Raw genomic sequence first — 21,498 nt, forward strand, 5'->3', positions numbered from 1 at the left:
CCATCTGATGCCCTCTCTGTATTATATGTATGTATATACATTAGGAACCAATGATGATAGCGGAATAAAACTTTACAAAAATACGGTATTTGAAAAATATATAAATGACTTATAATGAAATCTCGATTATCACTTTATCATGCGAGAGTATAAAATGTTCGGTGACACCCGAACTTAGCCCTTCCCTACATGTTATGTTTTAAATTATAAGAAATAGTTAATAACTAGTTCCAACCAGCTCAGTTGTGAATTATACATATTTATTACTTCAAGAAAGAGAAAGAGCTAATTTTGACAGAGATATTTTACGATATTTTTTCATTAGCTCCACCCTAGATATATACATATTTATAATTTCTACGAATTAGAGTTACTATATGAAGAAAAAGAAGTGTTTATACTGATTTCATCAGTTCAGTTTTTCTGACAGCTAAGTGCTGTAGGGATTCGTTCTAAAAAATTGTTGCAAAAATTACAGCGTTGTTTTGAATAATGCCGAACTTCGTGAAGATATCTTGTAAGATAAGAAAATTTCCACACAAGGCATTGATTTTGATCGATCAGTTTGTATGGTGGTTTAGGTAAGATGGCTGATCAAAGATCGCAAGTTGACTGCAATATATGGTTCTGTGTGAGGTCATTGAAAAGAATAACTCTTCCTCCGAACGTACAAATCATCAAAAATACTTAGCAGCCGGAATAAATTTGCACAGGCGTTTAATTTTTATTACCGCCAGCTCGATGGGATGTTTGAAAGTGCTTAAGTCTTGACCACCGAAACACGTGACAGTCGAGAAGGAAGTGTTGAATTGTGTCCACCTCATCGTCTTTCATACAGCTTCTGCCGATGGTGTCTGGTAGGATTCTCAGCCTTACTGCGTGAACACCAATTAAAATTATTAAAATCCCCAAAACTATTGAGAGGCTAGCCCTTTTATAAGCAAAAGGATCACAAGATCTCTTGCGACCGATCTTGTGCCAAAAGGCTTTGCGACTGCATATGTACCAATGGTGGTCCAGCACTGATCCAGCTTCCGCGAGGACCAGCTCTACCGTAGTAGAACACAAGAGGATACAGAAACACCGATCAGCTCCCATTCCACATAGCGGTTCTAGTGTGCCTTTTCTTGCTAGCTCATCAACTTTACTATTTCCTGCGATTCCGTTGTGGTCTTATTACAAAGTCACTCGATGTTGTTGATAGCGAAGTTAGGCACTCTTTGACCAACCCTGAACGCACTGTAAATGATCGCCGATGTGTTATCTGAGTGGATAGTCACTTCTCTGAAGGAGGCTGCACTGCGGAGCTTTAAATCTACTGCCACCTTAATGGCTGCAACCTCGGCCTGGAAGACACTGCAATAGTCAGAAAGCCTGAACTCGTGTTCTTTTAGGAACCGAGACTCTGTGAGTCTGATGGCAACATTCACAGCCATACACCTTCCGGCGATGACCACGGGCACTATGTGCGGAATGATGTTAACTGTCATCGTTAGAGTGGACCTCAGTGCATCACACATGCGGATGAGCGCATGAACGCATGAACGCATGAACGCTGCAAGTGTGGTCTTTTCTAGAAATGTTAAAAAACGATCGACTGATAGTTCCAATTCTTTTCCTATACAAAGCTTTGTATTCGCATAGAAAATGTTTCGTAGACTATTCTTCTTCTACCTCCTGAAAGCTACTAAAATAGCCATTATATGATGTGGGTAGTCTATATTTACTATATGTCAATAGACAGATAGACAGTGACCTATAAGTACTCCCACTACAGTTCTTATTTCATTCCTTTTGAATTTTAATAGTCCGATTTGCGGATTCAGCACATATTTTCTTCCTTGTTGAGCAAGTTGGGCGTTGACTTCACCGAGGTTCAGCTATATTTATGTATAAAATGTTTGTCGATTAAATATCTACAACTAGCCAGAGGCATATACATTTCCGCTTTCCGGAGTCTAATTGTACGGTTGTGCCGGCTATGACCAGTTCAGCTGTTGCATTGTTATTTGTAATATCGCTATATCCTGGAACCCATCACTGCTTTATCGTGAAATGGGATGTTAAAATCTCTAAGAGAGATCAAGACATGATTTCATTATCTTTAATGAAAGCTTAAATTGTTTTAATGTTTCAAAAGCCACTTGGTTATCTGTATAGAGAAATATATTCCTTGTTGTCAGCACAACTCTTGTCGAAACAAAAATGCTTTCTTCAATTGCTGTGACCTCCGCTTGGAAGAGAGTGCAGTGGCTTGGTAGATAGAAGGCGATTTTGATCTCTACTTTTGCTGACAAGACACCGACTCACTCGATTATCGACTTTGGACCCATCCATATAAATGCATAACGCTGCGTTCCCGTGCATCTCGCCCGTTTCCCACTCTTTTCTGAAAGGTATGGCAAAATTAGGTATCGAATTTAGTTAAATTCTATATGATTTCGCAAGTCCATGGTATTGGGTAGAAACGGTAGCTTACTATGTATCTTAAAATGTCCCTTATTACAGACGACAAATAGGGAAGGTTAACGCAGTCTAAGAGCTGACTTCGCAGCCAGTTGCTTACAGTACGAGTATGTTGGCAGTAGCGGTGAAATGCCAATATGACGTTGTTCTAAGATTTTCACTTATATACTACATCCTGCTTTCCTTAATGACTTTCCCTACGACGTGCAGCATATTTCTTTTCAACTATTGACCACCATACCAATATACCCTATGTTATAATCGGCCTTATATTTACTATAAAGAGCCAATGAGCTGGCCGAGGTTTTCCACTATCTTATTGCAAGTGAAAAGTGCTGTAGCTGCCGTCTTTAACCTACGCTACATAGGTTAAAGACGGCAAGTTTGTTTCCATGAAAGCTTCCTATCGACTAATGGCGACATAACTTCGGGATAAAGAATCTACAAATTCAAAAAAATATCAAAATTCTCCCTACATTTTTACTCAAATCTAAAAAAGATTTATAAAAACTAATGGTGAACCAGCATAGAAATCACGCTATTTTAACCCGAAAAGAAAATATGAGGATTTCATTTTTAATATGCTCATACATAGAAACTTTCTCAATGTATATGTTGTTAAAGTTGAAATTCAGCTTTAAGCACGCCAAATAAAACAATTCCTTTTACTTCACATAATACTTTTGTTTTCAATTAAATCCTTTGCCCGCACAAATTAGCAACAAATTTGTGTATTTTCAAAGAAATTCATCAAAATGCTATTTGCGTGCAAGCAAGTGCTCAGCCGTTATAATTACTCAGCGTCATGCATTGCATACATGCATTATTAGGGTCGTCGGCATATATAATACTTTGTTAATTCAACGTATGCTCACATCAGCAAATCATCATTAATCAATGTATCAGATCAGACATATCTAACTCTTTATGATATACTCATTTGAGATTACCCTGCACATTTCCCTACGTTACGCAAATATAATTTCTATTTGAACCCAGATTAGTTGAAACACCCTAGTATAAACATGCATGTCTGCAAATTATTACGTGAAATTCAAGTTCATGCTCACGCTCACACTTGTGAGTGTTAAGAGACTTATTAACTTAATTATGCCCTTCTTTGCGGCAGCTTAGGAAAATTGGAAACTAAAAACACTTTAAATATTTCAAGAGCATGTTTATTGTACGAGGGTTGCCCTTCAAATTTTTTTATTAGAGAACTAAGATGGAGGAGCCATGTGTGAAAGTTCACGCGAGTGAGGAAAGTTCTCTCAGCGCCATTTACTTGGGAGTGATCAGAAACGTATCTTTTACACATGACTTAAGCAGCTCACGACTTCCGGTCTTAGACCAAGTATACTCTGGATAGCCCAAAAAACATCCATTTGAAGGCGAGCTAAAGTCAGAAGGCGAAACATTCCTTCCCGAGGTTGTGCGCTGGGTTTGGGACTTTGAAAATAACAAAACAGCCTTGGATGAGGGAACCCCTTTCATCAAACAAACAGTTGTCGCACTCGGACATGGCTGCCACGTGACTGTTAGCAGTCATAACTTTGAAGTCGCAGATAATTTTGTCCAACTTGGAACCAGCATTAACCAAAAAAAACGCAAAATAACCCTTGTCAACAGGTGCTATTTCATACTGAGTAGGCAACTGAGAAGTGAACTTCTCTCTCGACAAAGTCCAAATTCTAGAGGTCACTCATCATTCCCGTCCTGCTTTATGGTGCAGAGGCATTAACGATGACAACATCTGATGAGTCGATGTTACGAGTTTTCGAGAGAAAGGTTCTGTGGCTAGGTCATGTCGTTTGAATGAATGAAAATACTCCAGCTCGGAAAGAATTCGACACAGTACCCGCCGAGGAAAGCAAAGGAAGAAGAAGATCTGCTCTCCGTTGGAAAGACCATGTGGAAAAGGACTTGGCTACACTTGGAATCTCCAATTGGCGTCAAACAGCAAAAATGAAGAACGACTGGCTATAACCGCGTAAGCGGTGTGTTCGATATCGACCGTTCTGACAAATGATCACCCTTCTTCGTGAGAAAAGAACAGGTACATAGTTTCGAATGAAAATCACAAAAACTGAGCGACAAGCTGCCATGCAAATTTATCGATCACATTCAAGCCCTTATATGGAAAACTTTTTCTTTGACAAGGTATCTTCAAAAAATTTAGCCTAGATTATTATCTCAGGCATCGCTAAAACCTCTGAACAAATCATTCAGATGAGACCACCACAGCATATAGCTGTCATTTAAAAAGACTGATCTCAATCAAGGTAAAAGCCTGCAAACAGAGATTTTCGATGACTTTATATTGTATTTAAGATAGATATTGTTGCCCTTGACACATTAGTTCCATACAAAAAAAATTTTTTCAATACCTCATCTTTAGAACTTGTTGACTTTTGCTACGCTTAAGCTGGTGTGATTTCTTGTCATCTTCTGTCTCATTATCATTGTAATTCCTTTGTCAAACTAAGACCCGCTGTATTTTTTCGTCCGCTCATGACAAGGACGCATAATGACGAAAATATTCTTGCTCATTTCAAATTTCAAATTAACACCTTTGGCATAACACAAGGCCCACTTCAGCGCTTTGCTTTCAATGCCGTTGATTACTTACTAATCGTGGATGCACACGATGCATTGTACGAAAGTTTGTATGTTCATCCGAATTTGTGTAAACGTGCTGATAAAAGGTTAGGTCGGAAATAAAATGGTTTAATTGAGTCGATGCCCTCTAAGAACTGTTCTTCTTTCCAAAATTTAAAAAATATTATGCAACTTCACTAGACCCTTAGGTTAGAGCTCATGGAACTTATCTAAAATGTTGAATAAAACTGTGTCAACAAAAAAAATGTTTGCAGCTGATACAATTACGTTCATATGGGGATACCTTTTTTAATAGCTTTATTTGAAAAAACTAAAGCCACTCGACCTTCACAAGCGACATCGTTTCAAGAAGATCCGACGTTTTTGTATCAAATTTTGTTCAGCGAAGAGGTCTATCTCTGGCTCAATGAGCATGTAAACAAACAAAACTTCCGATTTGGGACGAAGAGCAACCTGAAGAGATTCCAGAGCTGTCATTCTTCTTCTTCTTTATTTGCCAATTCGTATTCGAATAATGGTGATCATATAACATTTAATAATATGTACATTATTAATAAACTTAATAATAATAAAATATTGTAATGTTTACATGTTAAATATATGTATTTTATATTAAAAAAAATCACAGATTGTTAATTATCGCAGCATATTTCTCTCTACTCTCGCCAAATCTATAAGGTTGCCAACGTTCTGGATTCCTGTCCATTGTCGACTGTTTCGAAGCCGCGAAAGTTTTTTACGGCCAATACCCCGTTTTCATTCAATTTTTCCTTGGATAATTATTTTTAGGAGCTCATACTTAGAGTGCCTCATAATATGTCCTAAGTAGGCTGCTTTTCTTTCTTTTATAGTCTTTAACAACTCTCCATTACGGTTCACTCTTCTCAAAACTTTACTGTTTGTAACTCGATCTGTCTATGGGATTTTTAGGATTTTTCTAATAAGCCATAGCTCGAAGGACTCTAGCTTATTCATATCTGTGATTTTTAGAGTCCACTTTTCCATAGCATTTTAAAAAACGTATTTTGGTTGTACTGCTTAGGTCATGGCTACATAATATGGTTTTGTATTTGAGAAAAGTTGTTCGCGCAAATTCGATTCGATATTTTAATTCTTTTGCACAATCCCAACTTTAATTGATCTGACAACCAAGGTACTTGAAATTTTTAACACTCTCGATTGGATTGTTATTAATCATGATGTGTGTATCATTGTATATGTTTTTCCTACTAATAATCATATACTTTATCTTGTTTATGTTAATGCGTAGGCCATATTCGTCACTACATACATAAATTAACTCGGTTTAAAAGTTCTTGTAATCCCATCAAGCTATCGGCTATAAGTGTAGTGTCATCTGCATAGCGTATATTATTTATGCAAATACCATTCACTTTCACATATCTTGAAATATTACCTCCGATATTCAGATATTATTGTTAAATAACAAGGGTGACAGAATGCATCCTGTTTAATGGTGTCGAAAGCTTTCACATAGTCCATAAAGCATAAAAATACATCGTTTTGGACATCTTTACAGTTTTGAACCAAGACTTGTATACAGAACAATGCCTTGCGTGTTCCAAGACCTTCTCTGAAGCCAAATTGCGTCTTGCCCATTGACTCTTCACATTTTTTATATATTCTGGAGTGAATGACTTTTAAAAATATCTTAAGAGCATGTGACATTAGACTAATTAGTCTGTACTCACTACAATGTTTCGCATTATTTTTCTTAGGTAGTGGTATGAATGTTGATTTTAACCAGTCTTTTGGATATTGGCCATTGTCATAAACTTGGTTAAAAAACTGGAACCTCATCCGGCCCTGTTGCTTTGTAATTTTTCATTGATTGTATAGCTCTCTCTATTTCGCCTTTCATAATATAATTGCCAGTTGGTCTGTGATGGAGATGAAGGTTCTGGTTCAATCTACTGTCATCCGAAAAAACGTTTTCAATATATTTCTTCCATATACTTTTCTTTTGATTTATGTCAAATACCACCTCATTGTTTTCATTTATAAGGATTGAGAGCGGATTTTTACGGTGAATACCTGCAGCTTCTTTTAATTTTTTGTGCAAATGGAAAGCATCATGTAAAAATTGTAGTCTTTCAATTTCTTGGCATTCATTGTTTATCCAGTTTGTATTTGCATAACGGATCATAATCCCTATTTCCCTATTTAGTTGTCTATACATGTCAGTGTTTCTATTTTTATATTACTGGCGTTTACTTATTAATTTGATCTACCAATTATTTTTATTATTTTTTTTCTTTTCCATTCCAAGATAGTTTTTTGCTGTAGTACAAATTATCTCTTTTAAGATATATATCATTTATTTTTTCATTGACTTCACTTTCAAATAGGCATTTCACACTTTCGTCTCTCAACTTATCAAGATTTAACTTAAGTTTAGGCTTACTTTTTTCAACTACGGCTAGCCTAATACGCAATTTTGCCAGTAGCAAGTTGTGATCCGAAGGTACATCCGTTCTTGGATATGTATTGACCTTTTTTTATTGAGGAACAGAAGCGATTATTTATCAGAATGTAATCTATTTGATTTCTAATGATATTATCTGAGGCGTCCGATGGAGATTTCCATGTAGATATAAAGTCTTTTGGGAGGCAGGCTAAATAATGTGTTCGAAATTATTAATTTGTGTTCTTGCCAAAATTTAATTAGTCGATCTCCTCTCTCATTTCTTTCACCTAAGCCGTATTGGCCTGCAACTCCTTCGACTTTTTCTCTTCCAACTTTTGCATTAAAATCGCCTTGAATTATATTTCGTATAGTTTTGTTAATCGCATAAGTTCGTCTAGTTCATCATAGAAAGTTTCTATTTCGTCATCTCTTCATTACTTCCAGAAAAAACAACGGTCATTTGAGCGCTGGTGGAATATTCGGTCCATATTTCTTCGAAAATGAAGGCGATAAGAAGCACTCCATGATAACCGACTATTTGATGCCTGAAATTGAAGCTTTTGATCTAGGCGACATTTGGTTCCAACAATACGGCACCATTTCCCACACATCGCATTGAGAGAACACTTTCGTAAGCAGCTTACTTCACGTTTTTGGTCGGTCGATTGGCCACCAAAATACTGTGTTATCACACCGTTAGAATTTTTCCTGTGGGGTTATGTAAAATCTAAAGTCTATTCCGCTTCAATTCAGGCCTTGGAACCAAACATTACGCATATCATTTGCGAGTTACCAGTTGAAATTCTCGAACGAGTCATCGTAAATTGGACTTAACAGATGAGCCATCTGAGACGTAACCGCGGCCAACATTTTAAAGAGGTAATCTTCAAAAAATACCTGCAAATGCCAAAGGATGTTCTTTCGAATGATAATAAACATTCTGTATTTTTCCTTTAACAAAAATGGATCACCCTTTATATACTCTCTTTAGTATATTGGACTTAATCTAAACACTGATTGATTGAGACTTAATGCTAAGTTGTCAAAAGTCTGGACTACTGTATTTGATGTCTGCTCTCACTGATCAAATGGGAATAAATGTGATATTGCTGCAGGCAACTTTTATAGAAAATAGAAGTAAAATATAAAAAAATAAATAAATTTCTGGAAAAAAGTTAGACACTAAACTGGATCCATTGGCAAGTCTTAGGAATTTCGAAATAACGACACCGACACATACGATAATTTAATTTCTGAAGAAAGTAACAACTTTTGAAAACTTCGTTTACCGTTATGTGCTAATCTCATATGTATTAAGTACACTTTGCAACAAAGTGGCATGTTTAGGGCACATAATTCACGAGATAAATCTCTGGCGACACACGCAAAGAAAGTTAGCCAAGAATTGCCGCTTAAACACAAAATTAATGGAATGGAACACAAAATCGTCATTAAAGAGAAGAGAAAGTGAAGGCAAGTGAAAGAACAATAACCATAAAAAGTGCAAAAGGAAGAAAAAATTTAACTTCGGCTGTAACGAGGCTATAATACCCTTCACAGGTGTATTTCTTATGGAAACTATATATTTAACGTCACGGTTCGCATCCTATGGTGACGTTTTGCTGGTGCTTTCAAGCCCCATATAAGCAACATTAAATCTCAACCACGAATGAAGATTTCTTAACAAGAAAAATATCTATGTAAAATATCTATATGGTGATATGGATCTATCAGTTTGTTTGCTAAGATATATGCTATTGTGGTCCCATCTGAAAAATTTATTTGAATATTACAGCGTTGCTTTGCACAAAAGGTTAGGTTAAGTTAAAAGATCGATCCCATAAGGATCTCAACTGGATAGCTTACAACGCCGGTCCGTTATGGTATCTGTAAGCTGCTAAAACCTGGATCATAAGACCCTTACAGATCGACAAAGCGCTTTGAACCTGTCACATATTTGTTGGGACGGCTAATATCAGTTTCGGCTATGGCTTTTGTTTCGTCGAAAGTAAGATTACCGAGAGGTTTCAGCCTCAGTCTAGCAAAGGTTAGACAAGGGAGGAGAGAGTGTTTGGATGTCTCCACCTCACTCGCCTCATTACAACTTCGACTACTAGCGTGCGGCAAGATTGGAATCCATATCGCATGAATATCTATTGGACAGTGCTCAGTAAGAACTCCTAAAAGTACGGTCGAAAAGGAACTGGTCGTTGACCACCGCCTGCTAAGCGCAGGTCCATTGATACAATGCTAGATAGCAAAGCGATAACGGAGTTCAAACACAGTCCAATACAGTCGTGAGCGGGGTAAGGAAGGGGGCCTCCGTCTAGCCAGCGATTTCGCTGTGACCAGGCATCCAAACAAGCCTGATGTTGAAGTAGCTTGAAGCTGGACAATAATTTATGCCAAATTTCTTTTAGAAATGTTGTCAAATAAAAAGGACTTGGTTTTGATCGGTCATATCGTACGACAGCTACATTCCGACAAATGAGCATCTTCTTAGTAAGAAATGGACGTTTGGAAAAATAAAAATCGAAATCGCGAAAACTGATCGACTAGTTTACGTATATTCAGACAATCAGACAGACAGATGAACATAGCTAAATCGACTCAGCTTGTCACTCTGATTATTTATACATATACTTTGTAGGGTCTTCGAGTTTTTCCTCTGTGTGTTATAAACTTCGCAAATTTTATGCCCTGTTCTGGGTATAAATTCGGGTAAAATAACCAAAACTAAGTGAGCAAACAAACAAAACTATCAACATATTTATATTATTTATATTATTTTTTTTATATTACTTCCAAAAGAAGTGTAATTCCAAGCGTTTCCAAGTATTTATATATGTAAAGTATATCCTTAGACATACATATACATGGAAATATATGTGTGTATATATGTTGTATTACAACAAAGTATGTGGTTAAGAACGGTTAGCGGCAGGCGTTAGAACAATTAGTCAAAGTTAGCTGCTCCACAAATACAAACTGGGAAGAATTGCTTGAAGTTATTTATCGTCTACATATTTGTGCTGTATGTAATTAAAGCAATCTGATTAAATAATTAACATTAACTCGAATTAGTGACCACTAAATTACTTAGAAGAAAAAACTCTAGCCAAGCTCTAGGCCGCAAAAATGCAAAGAGATTTTAGTTGCGGAGTTCCAAGCTGCATTTTGTATTAAAAACGGTAAAAGGGAAATTTTACTATTAATAAAAACTTTTATTGGCCGTAATAATTAAAAAACAAAATATTATTTTTAGTAGAATTTTAATAAAAAAAATTTAGTAAAAAGTTTAGTTTAGGAAAATTCGTCTTAGGGCTTTCGACAGCTGTTACCACATTTATATCTAACCGGAACCACGTTTAGGCAAATCCGCCGAACCCAAAAAGAGAATGTTACCAATTCTGATTTTCACAAGAAAATTTTGTTCAGCGATGAAGCTCACTTTTGGTTGATTTACGTTAATGAACCAAAGTGTCATATTTGGAGTGATGATAATACACTAAGCAATGTTCAGACGCCGTTCTTCACACCGCTTACGTGGTTATAGCCGACAGGACAGGAGATTTCAATTGTAGTCAGGCCTTTCTCCACTAAGTTTCTCCAACGGAGTGGAGTTCTTCCTCTGCTTCAGAGCTGGAGTGATTTTATCCATTCGGACGATATGATGTAGACAGCGCAGGAGCCGTCTCTTAATTCACTGAACTATGTCAATGTCGTCGTATACCTCGTACAGTTCACCGTTCCCTCGACTGCGGTATTCACCGTTGCCAGTACGCAAGAGACGATAACTCTTCCGCAGAACCTTTCTCTCGAGAGCTTGTAACGCTCATCAGCCTTTGTTATCGTTAATGCCTCTGCATCATTGAGCCGGACAGGGCTGCTGAGTGACTTGAAGAATTTGGCCTTTGATCGCCGAATGAGAACTTTACTTCTCAATTACCAACTTAATCCGAAATAGCATCTGTTGACAAGAGTTATTTTGCAATTGATTTCCAGATTGATATCGTTGTTGGTGTTAATACTGGTTCCAAGACAGGCGAAATTATCTACGAGTTCGAAGTTATGACTGTCAACAGTGACGTCGGAGCCAAGTCGCGAGTGCGACGACTTTTTGTGTGATGATAGAAGATAATTCGTCTTGCACTCGTTCTCTACCAGACCCATTTGCTTCGCTTTCTTATCCATTCTGGGAAAAGCAGAACTAACGGCGCGCTTGTAGAGTAAAATGATATCAATATCAACTGCGTACGCCAGCAGCTGTGCACTTTTATAGAAGATTATACCTTCTCTATTCCGCTCTGCAGCTCGAATTATTTTCTCCAGCAGTAGATTGAAGAAGTCGCACCATAGGGAGTCGCTTCCTCTGAAACCTCGTTTGGTATCGAACGACTCGGAGAGGTCCTTCCCGATCCTTTTATAGCTTTTGGTATTGCTCAACGTCTGTTTACACAGCCGTATAAGTTTTGCTGAGATACCAAATTCATACATAGCGGCATTAAGGCAGGTCCTTTTGGATGTTAAAAGCAGCTTTGAAATCGACGAAGAAGTGGTGTGTGTCGATCCTCTTTTCAAGGGTCTTTTTCAAGATTTAGTGTATGGCAAATATCTGGACAGTTTTTGGTTTTCCAGGCCAAAAGTCACACTAATAAGGTCCAATCAGTTTGTTGACGATGGGCTTTAACCTTCACACAATAAGCTCGATAGAACCGTGTATGCGATATTGAGGAGGCTTATCCCACGGTAGTTGTGGGGTCTCCATTTTTGTGGATTGAGCAGAGCACACTTAAATTCCAATCATCAGACATGCTTTCGTTCGATCATATTCTACGAAGAAGCTGATGCATGCATCTTATCAGTTCTTCGCCGCCGTATTTGAATAGCTCCGTCAGCCTCCGCCGCTTGCTGTACGTAAGGAGTTTGAAACGCACTCCCACAGTTCCTTATACCGAGTTGCTAATGAGTACTCTCTGGAATCAGGAGCGCAAGCTGAGTAGAAAATCGTTCGGCTGTCTGTCGTGGTTGCAACTTCTCGACTTCGAATCTTTCTGGTGTTTTTTGACGTGCGTGCACAGGCGGGTGCGTATCTTGGCTGCAACAAGATAGTGGCCCGAGTCAATGCTAGAACCTGAGAGCCTATACACGTCTAAAACACTGGAGACGTGTCTGCCGTCTATCCCAACATGATCGATCTGGTTTGTAGCTTTTCGAACAGGAGACAGAATTTCTTTTCGAACAGGATAGAGAATTTTTCTATACTGAAATCAAATACTACAGATAACCAAATTTTGAGGAGACGGCGAAGTGGATAATTTGAGACGCCGTTGCATCCTCAAAACGGCAGTGGTTAGTGTGCTCTATGGACAGAGGGAATCATTGATTTATATTTCTTCTATATATATTTTCAAACTTTCTTTTGTTAAAATCAATTATGGCATTAATTCACTACAGTTTAATTTCCTACAGGGTATTTTCTCTCACGTTCCACTAATTCTTGGCGTTTTCAAATAATTTTCCGTGGTAATTGCCTTGATTGTGGTTAAACGGTGAGATTTCACTTTCACATGCAATACACGAGTACACACGATTGTTAGCGATTAGCGTGGGTTTTTCCATTGCTTCAAAGCCTTGTTTGGCGCAGCATTGTTACACTTTACCGTTTACTTTTGGAGATTTGTCGGTTGTATTTGTTCACATCGAAATTTTGTTTCACTAATGCTGACACTAACAGTTTAACTTGTGATATTTTGCTTGCTATTTCCCTCTTTCGCTCTCGCCGTATATTGTCTAAATATTTACTAATTCTTGTTTTTGATATGAGGAAATTGTTCTAAGAAGTTCTGGTGTTAATCGCAAAATGTATCAATAAAAATTATTAGATTTCACACACAATTTCTCTTGCTCTTTTACCTCAAATAACCCTATTTCGACCAGAAAGTCCAAAACTCCCTGTTGATACACAGCTTTGAGAGTACTTCTAAACTGATTATCATATGTTTCAGGAAACGCCTTTACGCCCTTGTGGAGATAATGAGAGCTGAAAAGTCTTGACTAATTTGAAGTGAAGTTCGCTGAGACCCCGCTTAACACTGTTTCGTTTAGCACTAATTTATTTCATCCCGAGGATTCCCCGAAATTTTCCATTTCAGTACACACATACCTACATAAATCTAACCAATGGACCAAGGCATTATAGCCAATTTTAAGACTTAACGCTTGCGGCGAACATTAAACAGATGTTTGACAAAATAGACGCACAGGAGAAGCAATGATTAAGAGAAGTTTGAATCCATCCGCGTGAGCGATGAGTATTGAAGCAGATGGAACCACGAACTGTATAAGCTACACGACGACATGGATTTAGTTAAGCGCATAAAAATACAACGAATGCACTGGCTATGCCACAGGCGGTACCGAGAAATGAACAGTCCTTCTCCACCTGGTATTTCCAATGGAGTGAAGTTCTTCCTCCGAGTCGAAATAATTAAAATTTACTACCGAAATTCGGATTCAGTGGCCTCAACTCGAAGTGCGCTACGTCGTAATGGTCGTCATAATTGTCCTGACAGATCAACAGTGGAACAAGTTGAATCCACAGGTAAAACACAAAATGTTTCCGTGCCAGTGAGACAAAGAACTGCACGTAGTGTCGACAATATTGCTGCCGCTAGCGCATCTATTTAGGAAAACCCAAATCAGTCTCTCAAACGTCGTGCTCAAGCGTTGGGCGTCACTGTGACGTCCTTGTGGTGAATTTTGCGAAAAAATCTTGACCTACAAGATCAAAGTAACGCTAGAACTGAAGCCGCTTGACGACTAGAGTCTTCATATGTTCGTAGATTGGGCTGAGCAACAACTTGAAAATGATCCGGTTTTCATCGAAAAATCATCTTCAGCGATTAGGCTCATTTCTAGCTGAATAGCTTCGTCAATAATAAAAATATGTGTTATTGCTCAGGCGCCATTATCTTACGAAATGAATTAGCCAACAAGCCAGCCAGCAAACTGTAGAAAATTGGATTCAACGTCAGAACTTTCGCAAGCGTGCAAGAGAATCCGTGTTCTATACATAATGGCATCGAATGTATTTTTACAGGAATAAAGAGTTTTATCGATATTCCAAGCCAAACAAAAAAAGATATTGTCATCGTCCATGTCATATGGTTGATGGAGTCATGTGTAGAAGTTCTCCGAGCACCATTCACTTGGGAATGGCCAGAAACGATTATTTTACATATGGTTCAAGCAGCTCATGACTTCAGTGCTTAGACCTAGTATCCTCTGTGTAGCAAAAAAACAAGCGTTTGAAGGCGAACTAAAGTGGGAAGGCGAAACATCCCTCTCCAAGGTTGTACGCAGGGTTAGGGACCAGCCACATAAAAAAAAACACCACCAATGAAAAGAAATCGATTATTGTGAAGAGAAAACACAGTAAAGTTTTTGAAGAAATAAAATTAAATATATATCTAGTTAAGCGCGATCTCCGGCCTTCTCCGTTGATGAACTGATGTAGATGACTGGACTAGGCAACTAAACTCAAAGAATATTTCAGATATAGATTTATGAACACAACAGAAATCAAAGCCCAAAAATATTTAGAACCTATGAAATTGTTACATACATAGGACTTAGTTAAAGACTTTCAATCATTGCTTACATACATAAGCTTTGTAAGCTCTTGTCACCGTTAAGTCAGCTGATTTAGTACTTAAAATGTTAAAGTCAGAAAAGTGGCAGTGTGAATTACATACATTTGAAAACTTCAAAGCCTCCAACCACATAATTAATTGCATAGAACAACAAAGTATGAAGTTTAGCAATTTGTACCTGTCTGTCTGTCTTGTGATTGACTCACAAGTGTTGGCATTTGTCTATTCACTCAAGCCAAAACCCACACATATAATTTACTAAAATTACTCACAATACTTCCAGATAAGACAACTTTTACCACAAACGCACATATGCCACGAAGAAAACGCTTTCGCAATTTATGAGCAACCGACGCGCTTATTCGCTTATTTCTACAAAAACGTGAAATGAAAAGCACAAATGAGTTGAAAACTTTTTTTACGACCGCCAGGCCTAACAACTACACCAAAAACCAAATCTACGTGAATGCGACTAACTCAGCCAGTAAGTCACAAGTGCTGCGCCCACGCTTCAGCCGCCGCACACGCACAATGCGAGCTCGTTTGTTGTCGTTTTTTCTGCGTCTTTTGTTGCTACCTTTTTTGCTTTGTTTAAATGGCTTTTATTCGATTACATTTTTGCTCGCAGTTGTTAGTGGGCGTGCAAATGGACTGGGAGGCGGAATTTCGGTATTCTTTTGCAAACGACACTTTTACAGTTATTCCGAATGCGTACAAAGAAATTTGTAACAATCTGTTTATATTTCCTTTCTGTGGAAATTTTTTTTTTCCTTTTTTTTGTTTTTGTTCTTTTCTCAAATATTTTCTTTATTCATTTTATGTGTTTTGTAAACTCATCACGTTGATAAGAGAGTTTAAAGTGTTCTCTTGTGTGTTTTGTTTTACTAAATTACAACGAAAATTGTTTGGTGAAAAGCTCTAAGTTTTCTCTTAATTCGATTTTCTCATATTTGTTGTTGCCTTTTATTTGTCTTTTGTTCGTTTAAAAGTTCGAAGAATTAAGGCGTTCTGTTGTTCCTGATTACAAGTGAGTTGTAAAGGTACGAGGGAGCTCCTATAAGTACTTCATCATTATCAGATTGGCATAACAAACGGGTGTCGGACTTGGCCGTCCGTAGTCGTCTCTGCAATGCGCATGATAGCGCCAGTTGTAGATTTCAAGTACCGCCAGCTGTACATCCACTTTGGTTTTCCATCTTAGCTTGAAACATCATTTCCTTCGTCAGTCACTTTGGAACAACGATTAGTTCATTATGTGAACTGGAGTGTTTTTTCTACAATAACATGGCCAAGACAGCGCAGTCGAAATATGTTCATTTCGCCGCAGCGCACATAAGTACAACTTATCATTTCACCGAATCCGCCACCCTCCTTCGATCACTTCTATGGAACTAAAACTTTTCGGAGAACTTTTCTCTCGAACGTTTCTAAAGAATATTCATCGCTATTCGTTATCGTCCTTTCTTCTACATCCTACAAGAGAACGGGTATTATGTGTGACTTATAGAGCTTTTTTCTACTTTTAAATTTCTGCTGATCTCGTGATGGCATGGAATTGGAAAGAGTAATTATATAACTGATGATACTTTGTCTTGTTCATCACCTCGCTGGTTTTCCTTGAGAATGATGCATGGCTTGGGTCTACAATGTCGATATCGCGGACGTGGATCAATAACTGGTGACTCTTAAAAAACATAGATTAACGAAGTCGCTTGATGGTGGGCACTCTTGTCTGAAAACTTCTTTAGAATCGAACGGCTGAGAGAGAATCTTCCCTATTTTGAAGGAGATGATGGTAGCCTTCAAAGTCATTTTACATAGCTATATAAGTTGTATAGGTGTAAAAGTGACTAGAAGATGGTGCGTGTCAATCTTTTTTTCTTCGATCTTTTCCAGTAGTTGGCGATGTTACACTTACCAGATCGCAAGCCACACTGATAAAATCCAAGCAGTTTGTTCACGATGGGATTCAGTCTTACACAGAGTACGTTCAGTAAGACCTTATACTTGACGTTCAGAAGGCTGATCCCACAGTTGATGTGTGGGGGTCCTTGCATGCGATAGAGTTGGTGCATTTGTGACGGTGGACTCTGGTGCTATTTCCGTTCTATCAATAGCATTGCTGTTGAGAAGCATTCCCTAAATATCGAGTACTTAGCCTGACTAAATTTCAACCATATCGGATTGCGCTTCATGATCCAATGGTACACACCAAAGACCAAAAAATAGTCAAGCCTGCGGACTTTCCCAATGAACTTGCTCCGAAAACTGTTCTATCGGACGGAGTTCGCTTTCTTAGACTCACCATATTTTCAACGACTACACTAAGATGGCCAATACAGTCACATGCCATAACTATGCCGATTTAAGAGTCTACAAACACGAAACGCGAATAAAATCCGGTTTTCGAAAAGTAATTTTTCATATACCTATTGTATCGACGACCCACAACGCAAGCTATGAGAGAATCCTTAAAACACTTAATTCTATTAAACTGACTCTAACTTAAGATTAAGGCAATGAAATTCAATTTTGAAACCTTACACTAACATGGTCTCTAATATTTATTTCCAACCACATACGCAATATTTATTGAGACAAAATCTAAATTTTTCATTTCGGATTTTTAGCCGCTAACTTCTGTAGCAGTGTCAAAAAGGAAAATGCTTGAGTGACCACCTGAAAAATCGAAAACAAAATTATACATTTTCTTCGCTCTAACGCCACTTAACTGTAAACTTCAGCGCAAAAATCACTTTTCCAACACTTACCGACCGCAGTCTCTCCACATCCATGGCATAGAATTTACCCGCCGTCAAACGAACTGCACGCTTACTATTCGCCAATAAAATGAGTATATCCTGACGTATGGGAGCGGTGTGAGTCCACCACTGCGAACGCCAAAACGCCTCACCACTTCGCACACTATGTCCGCGCAACAACTCACCAAAGTAAGTGAATATCAACAACTCGATAAATGTAAGGGTCACATATTGGACCAAATTCAAAATGCGCACTAAAGAACGTTCGCCCTGAAGCGAAGAGAGCAAAATCGAAAGTGAAGAAATAGAAAATCAAATTTAACGATGGCGTTGGTGGTAAACAATACTGCGACAGCATATTTCAACAACTACTCACCACAACGCCAATGAAGACCAATAAACAAAGCTGGAAAGTAACTTGTATCGATTTAACAAGGCAAAAAGGATTAAAAAGTTCCTCCATCTCCTTGCAGACGTCCAGGATAAAACTATGAAATTGCACACACTGCACTACAGCCAAATGCAGGGCTTCCGGTAACGTCGCTGCCGGCTTTTGGGTGTATAAATGTTGAAGTGTCGAGAGGTTGGTTAAGTGTTCTTCGCAATACATATACTGATTCAGTTCGTCGTCGGAAGGTTTTGGCAGGGCAGCTTGTTCTTTGCTAGAGCGGAAGAATTTAGAGCAGCCTCTAGTAATTTCTTATACATTAATAAATATAATAAATGTATTGATAGGTTTTAAAACCATGGGAATTTTTTCAAGAACTAAGGATTAAAAATGTAAAACGACTTTCGAAAAGGTCCATTTTTGCGATCCCATTGCGCCTCCCAATACTCGTATGGATTTAAGATCCAATGCTGCCCGACCTCAGGAAACTTACCCTTGGAGGAAAAGAGGTAGAGATGACCAAGGTAGCCAATTATCTTGGTCTCACACTGGATTCCAATCTGTGGTAGAAGCAGCATGTTGGCCTGACCTTGATCAAAGCGACTAAAGCACTAATGGTGTTCAATCGACTAGCTGGGGCTCCGGGGGCTGCAAGCCAAGGATCGTTAGGTGGTTGTACACCATGATGGTGCGGCTGATAATCCCGTATGTGGTGGTGACCTGATCCCCAAAAGCTTCGCGGATTTCGATGGGGCTCCCACTATCGAAACTGTAGCAACTCGCATGTATCTGCAAGTGATCTGTTAGGCAGCTACAGAAATCTCATCCCAGCGGATGAAAGAGTTAAGTGGTATATTACCATTGGCCCTTCTCCCAAGGGACACCATCACCAAAAGGATTGAATTCACTAAGAAGTTCAAGGTTCCCTTGGCAGCAAGTGATTCTACTCTTGAGCCACTGCTTAGGAATAGTTCGATCAAGTGATGGAGTCGCAGGACCACGTACCAAACTCTACCATACCTATGGAAAGTTTTCTGAGCATTTTTTAGGCAGAAGTCTTTGCCATAAGTCGGTGCATAGAGACAAATTTCCAATGCAACTATCGCAACGAACATACAAGTATAACCATTCTTAGAAATAGTCAAGCGGCACTTAAAGCAAAATTTTTCTATGAGATCAATTCGCTACTGGAGCAGGTGTAGAGAACATCTTAATAGCTAGCGGAACGTAACTTAGTCCTCCTCATCTGGGTGTCCGATCACAAATGTATAGCCCGGAAAGTACTGGCTGATGAGCTCGCCCGCTCCCCAGCACCCACTAACATGGTAGGATCTGAACCTTCATTGCGGTGGGTCTACAAGATATGCGGCATGCCAAGTTACTAATGAGGAGTTACAATCTCAGCAGGTTAAAATATATAATCAGCATCTCTAAGGACAAACTCAGGCATTCTACACTGGCCACTGCAAGCTAATCTTGGCCTAGCTTCTTGCGTAAATCCGACCTAGAGGATTAGTGTCTCCGGCTGCTCTCAAGTTCCTATATGACTATGGAGATAGACGATATACACCGTGTTATATACTGAGAGTCTAGTTATCGCCTGCTGGCATAAAAGTTTTATGGATTTGCTGATTAGAATAGAAACCCTCATGGCACCATAGGTTCATTCTTACCAATTGGAGAATTAAAATGTTGTATTTACTTCCCTTTTTCGGTCATATTGCCTATTTAGTTCGAGTTCATTAACAAGAAGAGTATGATACTATCCCGTGGGGACGCCGAGTTTCAGTCCAATGGCCTAAAATTAGGAGCCGTAGCATTGACTACTACATAATGACATACTCAATCTTATTAAGGCAAATCAATTTAGGTAACGCTGAAAATTATCTTCAAAATACAAATACTTTACCTACCGCAATTTCTCCACATCACAGCAGGCGCGCAAACGACCATAGTAACTCAAGTTCTTCAAACTGCAGTAAAGCACATCGAACTGTCCACACATGAGTATAACCAATGAAACGTACAAAGCGGAGCCATTACTCAGAGTGGCGCCCATTATTAACTGAGCTGTAAATTGTATAGCATACACCAGCTCGTAGACATAAGGTTGCTGTAAACAAATACAACCAAAGCTATACATAACAAAGAACTGAAAACATATTTCAAAAAAATCACCTACCAACGGATCAAAGGGATACCAGCACTTCAGTGGTAGCGCCCGCACACCCATGATCAGTGGAGGTAAACCGAACAGCGCCGTACTGGCCACGCAGGTCAGCACCCACACAATAGTAATACGTTTAGCCAAAATAAAAGGGCGATACGCGCTCACAAAGCTCAAGCCGGACAACGAGTGATGCCAATAATATTGATTGATGCGCTGCAAAAAAGCCAAAAGACGTTCCCAACGTAGCAACCAGTAAAAGGCCGCATAAGCGCTAAACGAAAATATGATGGTCATGGTGAGTGCGTCGGTGATCTCTTCTAGTTTGCCGCTTAGCAACATATCGTAGGAGGTCTTCCAGAAAAGCACAGCCATGTGGACGGATTGCATAACGAAGAAGCAGCAGTAGATATAGCCCAGTCCACAGCCTACATTGAATGGGATTTGTCCAGTGGCTTTGAAGAAGATTACATGTGCGGCGAATAAGTCAACAATACGCGGCATGTCCTCATGGGAATAAAGTAGCGACGTTCCCACTAAATCTCTGGCGTCCATTTTGGTTATGTTTTGCTTTAGAAACGTTTTCGCTTGATGTGAAAATATAAACTAAACCGTTAACTCTTAACTAGCCCAATATTTATATGGGGTAGATGCCAAAATAAAAGGGAGATAGTCAATGGAAATTGTCGTTAAATTATTTATAAGTAATTTAGGTAGAATTACTACTTATAAAGAAATTAAAAACTTCAAAGCTCTGTAATCAATTTGCAATAAAGGGGTTCACAATACAGATCGCTAAGGTTTCTGAGGCAACTTGTTGTTCTCTTATAGCCTCATAATTAGCAGCTGGATGGCGTCGTCGGCCTCTTCTGTTTAGTCTTCGACAGCCGCTTTGTCGCCTAGTCTTGCGGTTATCGAAGTTGATTTTAGATTTAGCTTTCGATAGAGTCCCTATTGACTTCTCGCTTATGATCACAAGTATCTGTTGCCTGACTTTGTTCGGTTACCGTCTC

The 21,498-nt window shown here is 38.7% G+C and overlaps 1 protein-coding gene across 1 annotated transcript; it reads right to left on the reverse strand.

Moving 5' to 3' along the window:
- Positions 1 to 17,781: 17,781 nt before the first annotated feature.
- On the reverse strand, positions 17,782 to 21,040 carry LOC120766222 (putative odorant receptor 85e). The gene is made up of 5 exons (XM_040091597.1): positions 20,501 to 21,040; positions 20,232 to 20,431; positions 18,307 to 18,592; positions 17,940 to 18,200; positions 17,782 to 17,847 (listed from the first exon to the last, which is right to left on the reverse strand). The coding sequence occupies exons 1-5, from the start codon at positions 21,038 to 21,040 to the stop codon at positions 17,782 to 17,784; spliced, it is 1,353 nt and encodes a 450-aa protein (XP_039947531.1).
- Between the last annotated feature and the right edge of the window lie 458 nt (positions 21,041 to 21,498).

This window comes from Bactrocera tryoni, chromosome 1, assembly GCF_016617805.1.
Source record: "Bactrocera tryoni isolate S06 chromosome 1, CSIRO_BtryS06_freeze2, whole genome shotgun sequence".
Lineage (NCBI taxonomy): Eukaryota > Metazoa > Arthropoda > Insecta > Diptera > Tephritidae > Bactrocera > Bactrocera tryoni.

Bases quoted from the DNA above. Each gene is read 5' to 3' on its own strand.
- LOC120766222 (XM_040091597.1), bottom strand. From the start codon at position 21,040: ATGGACGCCAGAGATTTAGTGGGAACGTCGCTACTTTATTCCCATGAG. The intron at 20,432-20,500 runs GTAGGTGATTTT...ATTTGTTTACAG, and splicing joins GGTATCCCTTTGATCCGTTG to CAACCTTATGTCTACGAGCT. The intron at 17,848-17,939 runs GTAAGTGTTGGA...TCGATTTTTCAG, and splicing joins ATGTGGAGAGACTGCGGTCG to GTGGTCACTCAAGCATTTTC.